Here is a 19,143-nt window from a genome sequence, read left to right as displayed (position 1 = left end):
TAGGCATATACCCAGAAGATGCTTGAACATATAATAAGGACATATGCTCAACTATGTTCATAGCAGCCTTATTTATAATAGCCAGAAGCTGGAAAGAACCCAGATGTCCTTCAACTGAGGAATGGATACAAAAAATGTGGTACAGTTACACATTGGAGTATCAATCAGCTATTAAAAACAATCAATTCGAGAAATTCCTAGGTAAATGGATGGAACTAGAAAATGTCATTTTGAGTGAAGTAAGCCAATCACAAAAAAACACACATGGTATTCACTCACTGATTATTGGATATTAGCCCAGAACCTTGAAATACCCAAGATTCAACTCACAGGCCACATGAAGCTCATGAAGAAGGAAGACCAAGTTGGGGTGCTTCGGTCCTTCTTAGAAGGAGCAACAAAATACTCAAGGGAGCAAATATGGAGACAAAGTGAGGGATAGAAACTGAAGGAGGGGCCGTCTGAAGACCATTCCACCTGAGTATCCATCCCATGTGCAGTCACCAGAGGTAGATGCTGATGTGGAAGTCATGAAGTGCATGCTGATAAGAGCCTGATATAGATGTTTCCTCAGAGGTCTGCAAGAGTCTGACATATTCAGAGGCAGATGCTCACAGCTAGCCATTGAACTGATCATGGGGTTCCCAATGGAAGAGTTAGAGTGAAGACTTTTGGAGCTGAAAGGGTTTGCAGCCCCATGAGGATAGCAATAATACCAACCAACCAGAACTCCCAAGGTCTAAACCACCAGCCTGGGAGCACTTAGGGAGGGATCCATGGCTTCACCTGTATATGTAAGGGTGGAGGGCCCTCCTGAGCATAGATGTGAGAAGAGATCCTTGGTCTCATGAAGGCTGGACACCCCAGGGGGTGAGAATTTGAGGGTGGGCAGGTGGGAGTGGGGGGTAGGTAGGGGTACATCCGCAGAGAAGCAGGAAGAGGGGTGAGGGGATAGGGGGTTCCTGGGTGGGTGGGGGATGTGGTAAGGGGATAACATATGAAATGTAAATATAACATCCAATCAAAAAAAGGCACAATATTCCTTAAAATTATAACTACTGTCTTTGGCTTTTGTTAAAACTTAAAATTCATATAATTCAGAAAAACTAATTTTTAGAAAGATATTTTCTAAATAATTTTGGTTTTTATAAGCTAGATCACTAATATTTTTAAGTGTATAAGTTTTAAAATTATTTTTAAATACTGACAGAATTTACAATAAGACATTAAAATACCTAAATTAATTTCTTTGTATTTTGTTAATTCTAGCAGTTGTATGAAATTTCCTTTTTCATCTAGTACTTAAAAATATCTTTCCTTTTTTCCTTTTGGTTACTAATTTGTTTGATTAACTAGTATACAAATTACTGTTGATGAAAACTGCATTAGCAAAATAAGTACATAATTTTTGTATTTACTTAAAAAGATAAAGTGTAGCATAAAATCAATACATATAGTCAGAAATAATTTGGCTTTTTATTTCCTTTTCCAAGTTGTTCAAACCCTCCCTTGTTGATGTGTTTTCACAAGTACATGGAAAGAGAGGCTGCTGAGCACAATGATGCTGGTGGTTTTCAGTTCATCTCTCTCTGTAAGTACAGAGAACAGGTACTACCCAGCACCTGTGCCAGCTTACCTTCCAAGTTATTTTCCCTGCATAGCAGACTTAAGCAGGTTATATTTCAAAATATTGATATAAAAACCTAATCACTCTTCCACCTTGTATTTCTGGTCTCTCAGCTGAACCTGAATTCTGATGATTCTGCTGGGATTGTCTTGCCAATGAGCTCCTAGAATTCTCTTGTCTCAATACTAAAGTTATAGACATGTCTCCACAACTAGCTGTATTCATTGGTGCTGGTGATCCAAACTCATGTTCTCATATCTGTACTTCAAGCACCAACTGGTTTGCTCTCCCTGTCCCTACAGACACTATTTTGAGAAGAAAACTTCTTTGGTTATTGAATGCAAAATGATTAAAATTATTGATAGTTCCAAAGGGCAGAATAGCTACCAAGGTCCATATCTATTCCTGTCTACAAATGCAAGAAGAACACACCCACTCAGTTATTTAAGGTTAATTGTTTTGCAATGACAGCATCACACAAGGTTGTGAATACACATATTTAATTAGAACTAAACTCTCAAGGGTTCAAATCCTGACTTATTTTGGCATTATGACTACGTATTAGGAATACACTGTACCTGTCTTCAGCCACATCAGAAGAGGGCATTGGATCCCATTACAGATGGTTGTGAGCTACCATATGGTTACTGGGAATTGAACTCAGGACCTCTGGAAGATCAGTCAGTGCTCGTAACCATTGAGCCATCTCTGCAGCCCCGTGTTTATATATTCTTATGCTCCATTTACCTCATATGTTAGACAGTGTTACCATATTTAATTGTACACTCCTTTCTCTATAATATGTGTAGGTTTATACCCTTTGCCACATATAAAACAAATGTTCCCTAATCCTTAACAGTTAAAAATTCCAAGGATCCCATAACTTTTAATAAAATTTGCTAAATATTCTTGAGAAATGATATTGTCAACCCAGCAAAAAAAAAAAAAAAGTGTGGCCTTGGTCAGCAAGCCACACATGCCCTCTTCTACAAGACTACAAACTTAAGCTGGGATCATTCCCAACCTCTAGATATAAATTGTGAGTACAATCAATATGCAGAGCTTACTAATGAGACTGTACAGAGATCTGTTTTCTGACCCAATTTCTTTGACCTCTGTAAATTTCCTGGGAGGTTGTTGTCACATTAAGTAGATGCATGCTACTTTCTGTAGAGGAATTAGGGACACTGGACCAGATGAAACCAAAATTCCTGACCCAGCAGCAGTTCTGAGTTCCCAAGCAGGACAAACTCTAGTCCTTATGAAGCTCCAGTGTAGGGAGATGCTGGAGTGGTGGGGCCGGAGAGGGTGGGTGGTTAGGAGAGCAATCTCATAGAGGCAAAGGAGAGGGAGGACAGAGCAGATGTGGGACTGGGGTGGGGGGGTTATGGAGAGGTAACCTGGACATGAGAGATTTGAGATGCAAATGAATGGAATGATTAGGAAAAAAGAAAAAAAGGTAAAAAGAAAAGAAACAAAAAAATTAAAAAAATCACTAAGCTATAGTTGTGATATCCTTGGGGATATCATCCTGGAAGAGAGGGCTATCAGAGCATAATATAACACTGAGATTTGATGATCTAGGTGGTGGGGTCAGAAGATAAAAGTACAGGAGCCATACCCCCAAATTCTTGTCTCAAATATGGCAATCCTAACCATCCTTTTAATACTGTCTCCTTGGCTAGTCTCCATCAAACTCACCCTGTTACAAGCCTTCCTTCATTATCCTTTCTACTCTCATAATCATTTTAATAAGAACACAAATTTCTCCAACTACTCTACAAAGAAAAACTTAGTTTTTTTTATTGAAGTAGAAAATATCACTCAAGAAATTATTTCAGACAAATGAAGTCATCTCTCTGAATATCCTCCCATTTCAGATTATTTAATTTGATCCCAAATCTTTCCTTTTATAAATGTGGCTGCAACATAAAATGCTTATTTCCAAGCAAATAAATCTTCTGTCTCTTTCTTGTCATTTAAGAAAACTAAATTCATAAATAATGAGAAGTAATAAATTCAACTGTATGGATATTTTTCAGCATTCTACTTGATTGGTTTCTAGAATACAACATCAAAAGAAATGCTTGCCATCAAGGTAGACACTGAGGCAAAGCATATTAACAGAAAGTCATAATATATGGAGGAAAATGAACTAAAATGATAGAAAAAGGTTGCTAACTATTAAACACCAGAAAAGAACACATTACACATCAGAAAAATGCTCTGCAGTATAGTCAGTGGAATAATTATGCAAAAGAGAGGCTTTGGGTCCAATCTCCTGCAAGAGAGACAAAAACCTTAGAAACTTTACTGAAGACAAGACCAATACAGATCACTTAGTAAAACTGTAATGTGCCCCAGCATAGAAATTCTTGCCTAATGATGTCTAGCAAATGGCACTCACTTTTCTGTGGAAAATTATCTTAAATTCCTACTTAAATTCTCAAAACCTCTTTCAACTAACTATGTTGAGGCATTTTCCTCTCCTAAACAGCTTACTCTGAGCTGGACAGCATTATGAGAAGAAGGAGGCACAGAACTCCCAGTTGGCAGGTCTGGGTGAGGAATAGTGAGGTCTGTTATAGTTTGTGTCACCTTTTTTCTTTTTAAAATGCAGAACATTGGCTTGAGAGCAGTACGTTATTACAGTAGAGAGTCACATACACCTGCTTTTTTTTCAGCCATATTCTATGTAATAAACATTTTAATTGGGCTTAAGTATACCTTTCTTTTTCTTTCCTACAAATATTAATCAAGCAGGTACCCGTTCTTCCCAGGCTATTAGATAAGTGGATTTGAGTCAATTCAGATTTAAACTGTTTAAGATGTAAACTCTACTAAGAATAAGATCAATTAGCTGTCACTGACCTCTCACAAAGAACTGACATTCACACATAAGCTACTGGTATTTGGTGATTGGCAAATGGATATTTCACTTTTCTATTACCTCTTGGACAATGTGTGCATGAATCTTCAGAAGCATATCTCAATAGTAAAATGTGTTGAAGAGGAGAAACATTCAGGAGGGTTTAAATCACTGTTGCTGGTCAGAGAATATTACAAAATAAAACAATCAACAACAAATGGAAGAGATTGTTGGGATGACTGTGAAGCATATACCAAGTGTACGGGTATGGCCCTCATGCCTCTCTGGACAACGACAGGGGGACGGGAGCCACTACAAGGTCCCCTTCAATTAATGGAGGTCAGGCCTCTATCCCCGCCTTCACAAGATTAGATTCGCCACAGCCTGTCTATACTTAGAGAAGGGAGGAGATGTCAGGGGCATCCCTGCTTATACACTGAAGGCCTAAAATCATTCATAGGCCTAAAATCAGCAATAGGCCTGTCATATATAGATACTAACACCAAGTCTTGGGTCTCTGTGGATAAACACTGAAACAGATGGCTATAAGCTATTGTAGACAGGGAGTTTTTGTGACAATTTACCAACCTGAGTATCATAGACCTTGTAAATAGGTAGCCTTGGCAGATAATATCAACTTAGATAAGGACAAGTGAATCATAGGCAGAGCCATAGCGACCTGTCCCCTGAACACTTACCCAGCTGATACCCTGTTCTGAAATATATCTGTACTCCCCCTGAACACCCACACTCCAGTGTCATCCCCTTCCCCACATCCTGCCTTTCTGTGTTTATAACCCCTGTGTCAATGAGTATAAATTACAATTTGAAAAAAAATAAATAAATTATATTAAAAAAAAGAATTGGAACCTAAAATCAGAAATTTTATAATCGTTTTAATTTAAGAACAGAGATGTAAAAAAATAGCCAAATTGTATAAACTACACCTTCTTTTTGCTTTGGACTAGAACACATTCCTAGTTTCATGGAACAATTGAGGACTAATGAGGCAAACCTCAAGAAAAAAAAAAGAGAGAGTTGGAGAACAGGTCAATCAATGTCAAATATAGTGAGGAGGAAATTGGCTGTTTGTCTTCGGTTTTTCAGGCTCTATTTATGTTTCTGGATTCTTTTGCTACCTCATGAGTAGAACTTTCAACTGAGGATAGTATGCATTTTAAGGATGGGATCCTTGTCATGGGGGAGGGCTTGGTCTGCAGTGGTATGTGCATAAGAGTGTACAGTAAGCATTTAAATTTAAAGTGTCAAAACTGAAAATTTTCAACTCAGTAAAGTCTGGTTATATGAACAAACATAGACACATGCATATTCATCTGCCTTATTAAGATGCATATTATTTTTCAGTTAATTATTTAAATCTATCAGGTATATGAAAAGGATTTATAATAAATTTCATTATTTTAGAAAAATATAGTTTTATGGAAAAAGGAAAGATAGTATAATATTGGAAATGTTAGAAAATAAGGAGTATTCATGTAATTTAAAAGCTAGATTAGGAGTTTTCAGTGCTTTTTGACATTCTAAATGTACAAATCTAAATGTCAGAAGCTAATCATGTGTAATCTGCAATTGATTTCTTCTGTTCAAAAATACCAACTTCTGGCAGCAATTTTTACTTTTACATGCTTCTAAAGGCATAGTTTTCAAATACAAAATACAGAATCTATCAAATAGTAAGTTAACTTCTAAAAAATATTTTAAAATATACCTGCAAATCCAATTTTCTAAAGCCCTGCTGAAAACTAAATGCTTAATAAAGTTAAGAAGGAGGAAGTGACCATGGAGCAGGAAAATAAGACATAAAACTAGGGGACAGGATTTTAAAGAAATGTTTGTTTGCTTGTTTTGAGGCAGAATTTCAGTCTGTAACCAAGGCTTGGCAGAAAACTGCCTCCGCTCTCAAAAGCCAGTTTATACATTTAAACAACCATCCCTGCTTTGAAGACACATTTAATCTGTGTGTGTGCTTGTGCATGTGTTTGTATGTGTGTGTGTGTTTGTATGTGTGTGCATACAGATATCCTGCATGTGTGTTGATCTTGAGATGATTTCCTTTATTGCTCTTCATAGTTTTAATTTTCTTTCTTTTCTCCCTTAGTTTTCCTCCCTCCTTTCACCTAGGTCTCCCTTCTTCCCTCCCTCCCTCCCTCCCTTCCTTCCATCTTTATTTTTTTTTCTTTTTCCCCTAAGAGACCGCATGGAACCTGGAGCTCTCTGTCATGCAAGACTAAGACTCATGGTCTTCTCATCTCTGTTCCTAGCACTTGAGTTACAGATGTGTGCACTACAGAACATGGATTCAGGGGACCTTACACATAAAGTGTTCACACTTGCTCAGAAAGCATATATTCATCCAGGCATCCCCCAGTGATAAAGAGACATTTTATTAATACATTTTATATCATGCAAACCATTCAGATATTGCTAATTTTGCAGTCATGTAAAGATAAGTAATCAACAGCCGGCTATACATGTAATTTGCTAAAATTTAAGAAATGTGTTTTGTATTCTACAATCAGTCCTAGAATTAAATAAAAAAGCTATGAAAAGTCATATTTAAAATTTCAATGAAAAGCCAAATCATACCATGCGATAATCAGTTCCACACTCAGGCTAAGCCATAGTACAATTTACATGGTAATGGCTCTACTTTCAATGTACGGTAAGGTTTAACTTTTAAATGGTGACAAGATACTCCAAAATTACTTAAAAATTGTGATCCTCATGAAAGTTCCATCTTCATTATCGTATTTCAGGTACTGAAGTTAACATGTTCTGATCAATGAGTCAAAGCCATATCCTATGCTTAACCAGACCATTTTATTCATGAAATTTATATCAAATCACTTCTTATGGCCTTTGCTGTATCTGTAGGGCACTGATGCCATGGACACCTCTTCGATGTTATGGCAATGAGCTTAGAGTGAGGACAGATTTTATTCACATAGTCACAAGCTCATGCCCAATATACGGTCATTCTCAACTTATTAAATGTCTCCTTATTTTCATTGTTCTTGTATATTAACTTATGGATCTTTGAGAAGAGCACTTTTTATTTTTCTAAGGAGTCCCGACCTTCACCACCATTAAATTCACATGCTTAGTTTTATAAGTTGATGCTTACATAGGTTTATTGGGTAAATATTTAGATTAACTTGATTTTCTATGTATGAGTGCTTTTCCCCATGTGTATCTTTGCATACATAGTGCCTGCAAAGGACAGGAGAGGATGTTGGATCCCTTGAAACTAGAGAAGGAGGTGATTTGTACCAATAGTGAATGCAGGGAAGCGAACTGCAGTTCACTGCAAGAGCAGAAAGTTCCCTTAAACACTGAGTAATCTCTCTAGCCAGCATTAGCTGAATAGTAACCTCTCTGAAGTCATGGACTTGTTTGGACCCAGCATCGTGGAGAAGCATAGCAACAATAATTATTTTAAATTTGAATACATGCTTATTTATTTTTGAAACTAGCAAAAATCTTACAAGATATATGTATGCTTCTTAAAATGTAAGAATTGTTGTGTTTGTATCTAAGTAACAAAATTGACCATATTGCATATTTAAAGATTGTTATTCATTTCAATAAATAATCATTTCAGACATTCACTACAAAAATATATGGAAAGTTACAATATGCTTTGGTAGCAATTTTAAAGAAACAGTATGACTTTGCTTTTAATAAGCCTATTAAAACTTGAAAGTACTAGCTCAATTTCTTAAATATAAATTTACCATTTGAGATAATAGGATCCTTGAAAATTCCAGAAAAAGTTGTATCCATAAATAGATTTCTAAAATAGTGAATGCTACAAACGTTTTCACACAAAAACATTTTTTAAATAAACAAACTAGCAAAATGTTATTTTAATAACCTGAATGAACCACATTTTGTTGAATCTATAAAATGAAGTTATTTTAGAGCAATTGTGTAAGACAATAAGTTACTGTCCCCTCAGTGCCTGTAGTTCCAGTGGAGTCATAAAAATCACAATAAAATTGGAGCATTCTAAATTTTACCTGGTTTTTAAATCATAGCTGGTAATTTGCTATACTGGTAGTTTGCAGTGCCAAATATATCGGTTTGTTAAATAAAAATCAAGGTCTCTTTACAACTTGTCCTTCATTAAATGAAGCATATGAAGTAGTCAAGGTAATAGTGAACCTCCTTTAGTATACTGGTGCTCTAACATGTTCACAGTTAGCACAGACTTTATTTTATGGGAGAACAAATAGACTGTGCTGCGTACAGTCATGTTTTCAGGTGGAATGTGCTACAATCAGGTTTGATTTTATGCAATCGGATCTTATAACTTGCTCAGCCTTACATCCTAATATACAGTGGTGACTAATTATTTTAATGTGTGTTACACAAGGTAAACACTATATAAGTGCACTTTAAATTAAAAAAAAAAATAAACCACAGAAGGGATTTGCCATAATGAGTTTTAACTAAGATTATTTTTCATTAATAGGTAGTTATATTTTCAGAAATGAAAAGCCATAGGTTACAGTATTTTTTTCCACATGTCACATCAAGGAGAATCCTTAGCCAACAGGCTTACTTTCAGAGTCCCATGTGCCACACCAGGTCATACATTACTGTACCTTCAGTATTGAGAGGTTAATTTAGTAGAAATGTCAAGAGTCTAAGGTGAGTCTGAGCTACAAAGAAAGTACTTGGTCATCCTGTGGTACAAAGAGAGCTATATCCAAACAAACAACTCAAACTAAAAACTAAAAATATAGTGGCATGTTCAGTATTGTTCACATCTCTGTTTTATTTGATATGTTTACTGAAGGATGTTGTTTCTGTAGTTTTATTTATTTGTCTATAAAACTATTTCCGTTATGCAATATGTCTATTCTTAGACAATTTTTATACTTAAAGTCTCTAATTATAGCTCTAATTTACATAGTTTTTAGTTATACTTAAGTATTACAGTAAAATTTAAAAAAAGCCTCATTCTCATCAAATATAATTCAACATGATTTAACCTGGAAGTATAGATTTAATTTATTCTTGCATACATTTTACTTATTCTCACATAGTTGTTATTTGGAACATTCTTAATTCTAACACAAGGCTTTTTATTCTCTGGATTACAATGAACTTTATTAAATGGATAAAACTGCAAAAAACCATCACTGGGATTTAATATTTTTATAAATATGAATCAAAAGTGTTCTTATTCTAGATGTATATTCTAATTACTGTAGCATAATACATATCTATTTGTCCCTGTGTCACAAAGATTATGTTTGATAGTATAGCATAGTCACACTAGAGAATGCATAATCCATATATTGTAATTAGCAAATGGACATGTTCAGTTAATAATCCTTATTTAAATGAAGTATTTTTTTCACATAAATGGGAAATTGCAAGAGCAGAACAACAGATTAAGTCTTTTTATATTCCTATGACTGATTTTCCAAGTCCATATTATCTTGTATTTCCAAGGATCCTAAAATGTGATATTAACATCTGATATATCTTAATGGAATATAAGGAAGAACAATTATTTGCAAGTATGCTCACCAAGTGCAGGTCAGCATATAGCCTAGCAGCTGAAGATCTCTGGTGTGCACTCAGAAAGGAGAAGACTATATTTTTCATATATTTCAACCCAGCACATAGGCTGAAAGCATGAATCATCCTCCTAATTTTTTCTCCAATGCTAAAAAAAAAAACCACAACAAAACAACATACCCCAAACCAAACAATGATAAAACATGTCTAATGTTATTTGAAAGTGGAAATTTATATATTCAAGGTGAATTAGAGTTTTAAATAAATATCCTTTTATTTTGAACACACAGGAGTAAGTCAGTTAATAGCCCTTCAAAAATTCCCACTTCACTGTCAGTGTGTAGAAAGTTATAAATTGGTGATATATTTATCTCTTACTCGAACAAACACCGTAAGTATTTTAATTAATTTTGTGAACTTTATAAAATTAAAAAAGATTTATATATCTATAAAATTAAGAATAGAAAATCTTAAGAAGGAATGATTTTCTCATTTAACTTTTTCATAAATTACACAAGAATAATGGTTCAGTTTTCAACAAAATGGTACAGAATGTTGGCTTTTACTTTGAGGTTTGAACACAAACCAGTATGTGTATATATGTGTATATATGTCATAAGATATATACGTCATATTACAAACATGCCTTTAAACTACTTTCCAGATTAGTGACTCTAATATTGAGAAAACAATTTTCTCCTGCCAGATGTGGGGCCAGACACTTAACATATTAGATGAGACATCTACTGCCTAGCATGTATCAAGGCCTTTAAAAAATATGGTAAATAAGAATAATATGATCATGTTTTGAATATATATATACTTTAAAACTAAAATTGTGTATCCTATAAGAAGCCATATTGTTTATTGAACATTCTGTAAAGATTTACTATATTTGAATATGTTTAAAAATATTCACAAATGTTTACATGAAAAATGATCATAGTATGAATTTAAAAATAGGCATCACATTTATGGAAGCATTGTTTAAGTTAGGCATTTTTATGACACTGTGTTCCTTTTGGGTGGTTCTTAAATTTTATGGGAGATTTTACTATCATGTGTTTTTAATGATTTTTTAAATGTTATTTTTGGGAAGGCAACTCACAGTAGAAGGTAGATAATAGCCCAGGGATGTTTTAAATTTGGCAAAATTTATTGGATGGTCTGCTATCGTCCCTATTCCCACACATCACCTACAGTTAAATTCCATTTTCCAGATCTTAAAAGTTTTCTTAATGTGTATTGTGCTTCATCTACATAAGATGCTGAGAGATACTCAAAAATATCTGAAAACAACTTGTCTCATTTTATGTATGGAATTAGTTGGAATTTTAATTTAAATAAACAGTATCACTGAAACACATCCCATACAGTTTGATACATTTACAAACTCCGCTGTTGCTTTTCATTCCCGGATACTTGGACTTTGTAACACTATGATGTGTAGAAGACCATACATACTTGAGTCATTCTTTTCTGACAAAAGCAAAACAAACAAACAAACAAACAAACAAACAAAAAACCAACTACAGAGAGAAAGCTGTGGCGAAAGAAGAAAAATAGCTCATTGCATTTGATGACGCAGTATGAATCGGCATCATGTACACGTCTTTTGAGACAGTAAATGGTACTAAGATTAGATAATATTTTCAAGTGAGGGGCACAGAAGTCGTACATAGGGAGCTCATCACCAACTCTGTTAATGTACACATATTATATCATTATCTATTTTTATAATTATTCTGTTGGGGGTATTTCTTTTATATTTCCATATCACAATTTGCCATTGAATGAAATCGGGGCAGGAACACAGACAGGGCAGGAACCTGGAGGCAGGAGGTGACGCAGAGGCCATGGAGGAGTACAGCTTAGTCTCATATGATTATACTTTTATATCAGTCAGTTTGGACTGACAAAAAATGGGAAATAAGCTAAGTATTTTTGTGAAGCATTTTTGTTTTGTTCAATTCCTCTTAACCCATAGATGATGAATACTCACAAAGCAAGATCACTAAATGGGAGATAATACAACATATAATAAAGATTCTCAAAAAAATACAATAGGGATGCTGAATATGCATATTTATTTCTCTGTAAGAATAATGTTTTCCCATTATCTACGTCTTCCTATCCTACATGTCGTCTGTTTCCACTCCCGCTGCTCTGGGCCAGGCTGTCACAGCCATTCTCTTGACTAGCCGATTTCCACTTGGCCTCTTACAGGCATCCAGGCATCTCTTTGCTCTTGAGATAGACTATAGATCCTTTAGCATCCATTTTACCTGAGACAATTCTAGAGCCCAAGTTCTTACTGTGTCTCCTTTTTCATCCATTAAGTCTATTTGCTGTCTTTCAAGCTGCTCTTTTGCAATTCCTTTCTTCTCTCAGTAAATTCTAGTCACACTGGACTCAGTTTTTCGTATATGGAGAATATAGTTCTTTATGCCCCTGACATATATGCAGCAGAGGACTGCCTGGTCTGGCCTCAGTGAGACAAGATGCACCTAACCCTCAAGAGCCTTGAGGATCCAGGGAGTGGGGAGCTCAGGAGTAGGGTGGGGATCTTGACATCCTTTTGAAAACAGATGGGAGGAGGAATAGGATGAAGAACAGTCAGAGGGAATACAGGAGGGGGGCAAAAACTAGACTGTAAAAAAAATCAAAGTAATAAAATTTTTTTTAAAAATCCAAATAATTTTCCTCTAGCATTAATTTATTCCTTACTCTGAACAAGTTATTTGTTTCTCTTTCCTGAGAATGAGGCTTAAATTTCACCTCAAAACAGGCCCTTTTCAAAACTCTCATTTAATGAACCACGATTGTCCCTTGATTCTTTATGCTGTTGCTTTCTCCAATTTGTTCTGAGTTTTTGTTTTGAATTAATCTTTTTATTAGTTTACATTTGTTTTGGGGGGTTAGAAACAATATTTATTTTTCTAATAATCTTCCCATTCGTTTACATCTCAAATGATATCCCACTTTCCTGTTACTCTACCACTACCCATCCAGTATCTGCCCTCTTGCGCAGAGAAGGGGAGATAGATCCTGTAAAGCCCACTTCCAGCAGATAGGCATGCCCCCCTGTTGAGGGGTGGGGCCACCCACCCATCTCAAAATTTTTAACCCAGAAATGTTCCTGTCCAAAGGAAGAACAGGGACAAAACAAATGGAGCGGAGACTGAAGGGAGGGCCATCAAGAGACTGCCCCACCTGGGGATCCATCCTGTTCTGCGATTTTTAATTATTATTTTCCAAGGTTGTATGGAGGGAACAAAATATGCTCACCTGCTTCTTGTTTTTCTTCATCATCTAAAAATTATTTTTTAAGATTCATTTTATTGTTTCTTCCTTATTTATAGAGTAGTTTACTCTTTTGTTAGAAGCTGGGGATTTTTATTTAGTGTATTATATTTTATGACGTATATGTGTATGAATGTGTACGTGTATGTATATGTGGCCCAGGTGGTCAAAAGCATAAATGCTGTGAATATTAAATTTGCAAGTTACTGTCATCCTCGAGCACACATTGTCCATCCCTGAGCCATTTCTTCAACCACTAATCTTTACATTCTAAAAACAATGCTCAAGATACAGCAGTGATAACAGTGATACATTTTTAACTTTTTTAAAAAATAGTGATATATATATATATATATATATATATATATATATATATATATTCTAAATTTACTTAATTTTTGTGGATATTTAATCAATTTTATATTATCATTTAAATACATCAGTAACATTATTTTCACTATTTAACTATGCATATTAATGCCTACAATGTTTACACTGCCAAGAAATGATAAGCCAAAGGAAGGAGGCTTCTATGAATGTTGTGATGTTAAATTTTAAGTAGAATCTTATTTTTTGCAACAAATGGGCACATGTAGTGAAAATACTTATGTGGGACCAGGAGAGAGGTGTGGCTGTTGAGGATGTGGAAGAGAAAACAAATTAGTAGACAGCTACTAAGGATTGTGCAATAGAGAATGGTTTTGTAGACAAATACATGATTTATTGTGTGATCTTTAGGTCTTAAAAATCTTATATGTCATCTTATTTAACATATTTAAAATAATATTTTCTCCATTAGAAAATTAACATAAAATAGGCAATACACTATATTAGTTTGTAATACTTTTTATTTATGTTACTTTGAGTTTAGAGAACATAACTTTAATGAAGTAGTGACTATATTTTTTTGGGAAATAAATTTTCAGATATAGTTTACTTGTAACCCAGAGCAAACAATGTACAGAATAAGACAATCACTCTAGAATCAGAAAAAACTAACTAACAAACAAACAAAAGACAACTTTATCTTTCTATATTGGTTGCTATTCCTAATAACTCAACAGATTGGACTTCCTATTTATAACAAAGTCAAATTCTAGGCTGTATGTATATATTCCAAGAGGGCTTGTGACAATCACTACAGACGTCTCTATACTTATCCAAAATTTGTCTGTGAAAATTATTTTTATTATCTTGAAGAATCCTTCATATTGTTTGTAGATGATCTAATTGCCCCAATTAAAGTAACTTTTATGATATCTAATTACTTCTGTTTTAACAATTTATGAATGATCCTTACTTCAGAGCAACTAATTTTAGACCATTGATTTTCATGTAGATATTTTCTGCTTTAACATGTTTACTTATACTTACATACGACTTCCAATCACCTACCATCATTTCATACAAACTGAAAAATTAGCAAAATCAACTAGAGATATGCCTACTTTATATTTGTGTTTGTCCGGGATTGTACGAAAATTAGTTATATCTCACATTAAGGATAATAAAATAAATGTACTGTTTCATCTAGCCAAGCACATTGACTTAATGAATTATTTTGTGTGAATTGATTAATTTTATAAACGAGCACCCCAAGAGATGCATCAACTCATCTAGACTATAAAGGAGAGTAATCTTTGAATAAATAGACCCCTGATAGCCAGTAACTACTATAATTGTTATACTTGCTTAACTTACACGTGAAGCAAGCTTGGTTTCATAGTCACTAGTAAGGTGATGCAAGGTTATATATGTTCAGAAATTAAAACGTAAGTTATAAATGAAAATTGCCGATACCTCAAAAATACTGTGATTTTTAAATACAAGAGAAAATAGAGGCATATGAGAGAGTCCAATACAAATCATGTTTCTGCTTAATCAGATGAAGTGATATGGGAAGGACCATTACTTTCATATTGATTCAAAGAGCAATGGGTAATAGAAAGAAAGATTCAATCTGATTTATTTTGTCTTTACAGCACACAGCTCTACAGTCAGCTTAAAGGCAGGAAGCCTTCTCTATAGAGAAGTTTCCCTTAGGTTTATCTGAAGAGGGAGGTAGTTCACTTCTTGTCAGCATCATTGTTTGACTCTGCCTTAGTATGGAAGATGGGGTAGGAGGTCAGAGGGTGAATCCAATCTATTCAGCCATGAAGGATTTTATATATAATCATTTGGTAAAAATAGACACACAGCAATGACATTTCATTTTGTGAATGTCCTTAATCAAGAAGGAAGGTTATAGAAAAATGAAAAGTTGCTCTCTATAAAATAGCAGGCTTCAAAAATAAAATATTAATAAAATTATGAGCAGTGTGAAAAGTATTTGCTAAAAACTGAGTATGAGTCAAATATCTGACATTTATATTTATATCTTTTATAATTAAAAACAATTTTTACTTGTGTCATTTTGTGCTATTCATATAATTCTGTAACATTCTATATTTTAGATAATGTTCAATTTAGTTAATTTTCAATTTGCTGTCTCTTTATGAAATTTTAAGTTAAGAAACTTACTCTAAAGTACTCAGAAGAGTAGTATAAAGAGGCTGATAATTTATTATTGACCTATATGATTATTTTAATATTTGAATATCCTCTTAAGTTTGCCAGGCAAAAATCTCTATTCACCACAATATTACAAATAACCATTATCACTGATAAAAAAATGTGATCATAATTTGTAATTTTGCATTGGAGAACAAACTCAATTTTATCCAACTTTATTTTTGAGTACCAGTAAGTTTATATTTGTATTTTTAATATATTGCTACAACACAAATTAAAAGTTTTATTTGGTGATCTCCAATAGAGGATTTTAGTTGATAGAATAGTTGGGAAATACTCCCAAAGACTATTAAGCTAATTGAAACAAACAATATGTTTCAGATGTTTCCTATTTAATTACGGTTAAAACATCATTAAAATTCATTAAGACAAAAAAACAAAATAAAATAATTACTAAAAAGGTTAAAAAACTCCACAACTAAGCTCTTGCATTTGATATAAATATCTGTAACATTATAGCTCAACACGGCATGCTTCAGTATGGCGTTTTAGTTTTGAGGATGTTCATATGTGCTTTATTTGCTGAATCCAGCCAGGGCCTAGAGTTGATGCTGACTTACATAAGTGCTACAGGCATTAACTATTAAGGAAAATCCAGACTGGAATCACTTCAAACTTTGTAGTAAACTTGAATCTCAAGCTGTACATATTTTTAATTTTGATAGTTAATAGTTTTAGTATTGATATATATCTGATGTCCTCATTTCTAAAAATTGTTTTCCTTCCAAATAAAAGGACCGGTAAATGATTTCATGTTATTTTTTAAAAGTCTTTGTATTTTCACAGGAGTAAACTAAACTACTTCTGGGTAATTAATACCAACAATCCAAATGAGGGATGCAAGAGTCTGAAGACATAGTGCTGTGGAAGGCTATGGAAGTATAGCCATCACTTATGTGACATGTCGAGCTCGCATGTGCTTTCCAAAAAATACAGATTTTTTTTCCAAAAAATATATATTTGTGATTGCATTTTGTCAGATAAAAAATAAGCAAAACATATCAATGGTATTGCTTATAAACAGGAACATCTGAATGCTCTTTCTGAATGATTATTTCCTTTCTAGAGAAAACACTATGGCCATAGGCAAGTGTAACAAAAGTAAGCCTTCGTTGTTTGGCTTGCCTTCTCGCACCCTCTTACCTATCAAGCACAAAGCACACTCTAATCTGACCTCTATTTGTACTTTCAGAAAACGTTCTCTAGGCCATTCATTATACACATACCTTACATATTAAAAGGAAGATGTAATTGATCAAAACTGTATTACATTTTCAAGTCTGTATAGAGAGTCTCTGCTAACAGGTGACATATTGATGATCCCACTGTATCAGTGAGAGCATCTAGCCAGCTACCTGCTGGAAAACTTTTATGGCTGTTTGATACCTAGTGTAAAAATCAATTTAGAACATGCAGGTGACGTTTTTCTATATCTTTAAACATTGATAGCAGGGATCCAAAGAGCTACATCTCACGGAAGATTGAGTGGAAGAAAGAAAATACACAAATATTTTACATGCTTCTCATCATTTTTTTTCCTCACATAGTATTTGCCTTCCCCTTTCCACTACCCACTGAAAAAGTCCTCTAAAAATCAGACAGCAACTAGACTTTATGAGTCAGATATTCATAACTTGAAATTTCAGATTTAACACTTGTCTGCCCAGTTCTTTCAAATGAGGGAAACATTAACACCGATATGCAGGCATCTGTTCTGTGGATAATTTGAGAGAGTACATGGTAGAGTCCAGAAACTAATATAGGCTAAGGTCGACCCAGAGTTACTGGACGAAAACAGGCTGATCATTGGTTACAGGTGTACGGGGTACAGCGAAAGTCATGACCTTTCTTTTAATCTGCTGTGGAGGAGAGTCCACATGTTGCCATTTAGTGAAAGATCTCCAAGAAGCAGTTAGGTCTGTGCCATGAAGATTGACCTCCAGTGGAGACTGCGCAAGTGGGAGCAATCAGGCAACCGCCAGGAAGGAACCTAAGTGCTGAGAATGTATGAGCTTCGAACAGAATTCAAGAGACAGAAGGGATCGAAGCCCTAGGGGCCGCTGGTCTCAGGTGGTCTAATCATGCGCGCTCTAGAACTCATAGTATCGCAAGTCCAGAGGAGCTGACCCAGGGACAAAGTTACCTGCAGTAGTGGACAAGTGTACTCAAGGCACCCCCACCCCCACCCCAACCCTTCTGCTTGTCCCTTACCTTGGTTGGAGACGTGACTGCAGTCGCAGGTCCAAGCTGTCAGCAGGGGCAAGAAGAAACCAAATTGCAAAAGAAATTCCCAGACTTCGCAGCCCCCCATGGCTCTGGCTGGTTCTCTTCTCTTCCTTAAAAAGAAGTGGCAGAGGCGCAGCCAGGTGTTCCTGGTAGGATGGGGGTCCTGAACCAAGCTCTCTTCTTCTTCCTCCTCCTCTTCCTCCTCCACCCGGTCCGCAGGAGAAGTCCCGGGGCGCCCCCCGCGCGAGGCCCGGTGAGCAGGGCACGAGGGTCCAGGCTGCCCAGATGCAGGAGCAGCTGCTTGAGGGGACGCTGCTGCCTGCGCCGCCGGGGAGCTCCAAGCGGCTGGAGGCGAGGGGAATTGCATCCACCACCGTGTCCCGCTCGAGCGAGGACTAGTCACTTGGGCCCCGGAGAGCGCGCGCGCAAGAGCGAGCTCTGGCTGTAGTTTGGGGGAGGGGATGGTGGACGGGGGAGGGTGACTCTAGGAGGGTACTGGGGGTGGGTAGAGTCGTCCGGGCGGGTAGCGAAGGTGCAGTTCTGGGGACCCAAGTGCCTTTCTGAACCCAACTAGGCACTTGCAGAGTCCAGAGCAGAGGAGACACAGCAAATTGCAAGGGTAGCCTGGGCATCCAGAACTTTCCCGTATCTGGTGTCTGGGAAACCCAGCGAATGAGGCTCAGCGGGATCTCAAGTGGTCCCAGGGAGGGGCGGACTGAGCACTCAGCCTCTTGACTGAGTATCCTGGGCCGAGTGTGGCTTCGTGAACACCACTGGCTCAGAGACATCTGCGCCGCCCCCCGGCCGTAGCAGGGGTTTATTGGGTATCTCTGAAGCTACATTAGTCCCCCAAGCACTTGCGTCCCCCCCTCCCCCATGTAACGATGTGCTGTCGGCTCTGGACACCACCTTTCCCTTCGAGACATTTCTGCTACCAGAAAAGGTGAGGGTTTCAGATCAGCGTTCCTGGCCCCAGGGCACAGCTTGGCGATGG

General features: G+C 36.0%; 1 protein-coding gene across 1 annotated transcript in view; it reads right to left on the bottom strand.

Moving 5' to 3' along the window:
• The window catches only part of Epha6 (EPH receptor A6), a 900,945-nt gene extending 882,145 nt beyond the window's left edge, over positions 1 to 18,800 (bottom strand). Inside the window, exon 1 of the mRNA XM_028760223.1 lies at positions 18,135 to 18,800. Coding sequence (XP_028616056.1) covers positions 18,135 to 18,516 — 382 coding nt within the window. The 5' untranslated portion in view covers positions 18,517 to 18,800. The remainder of the gene's footprint in view (positions 1 to 18,134) is intronic.
• Between the last annotated feature and the right edge of the window lie 343 nt (positions 18,801 to 19,143).

The sequence above is a fragment of the Grammomys surdaster genome, unplaced genomic scaffold (genome assembly GCF_004785775.1).
Source record: "Grammomys surdaster isolate TR1022 unplaced genomic scaffold, NIH_TR_1.0 126398, whole genome shotgun sequence".
Taxonomy (NCBI): Eukaryota; Metazoa; Chordata; class Mammalia; order Rodentia; family Muridae; genus Grammomys; species Grammomys surdaster.
The sequence above is the reverse complement of the archived record's forward strand: the minus strand, read 5'-3'. Positions and strand labels throughout refer to the sequence as shown.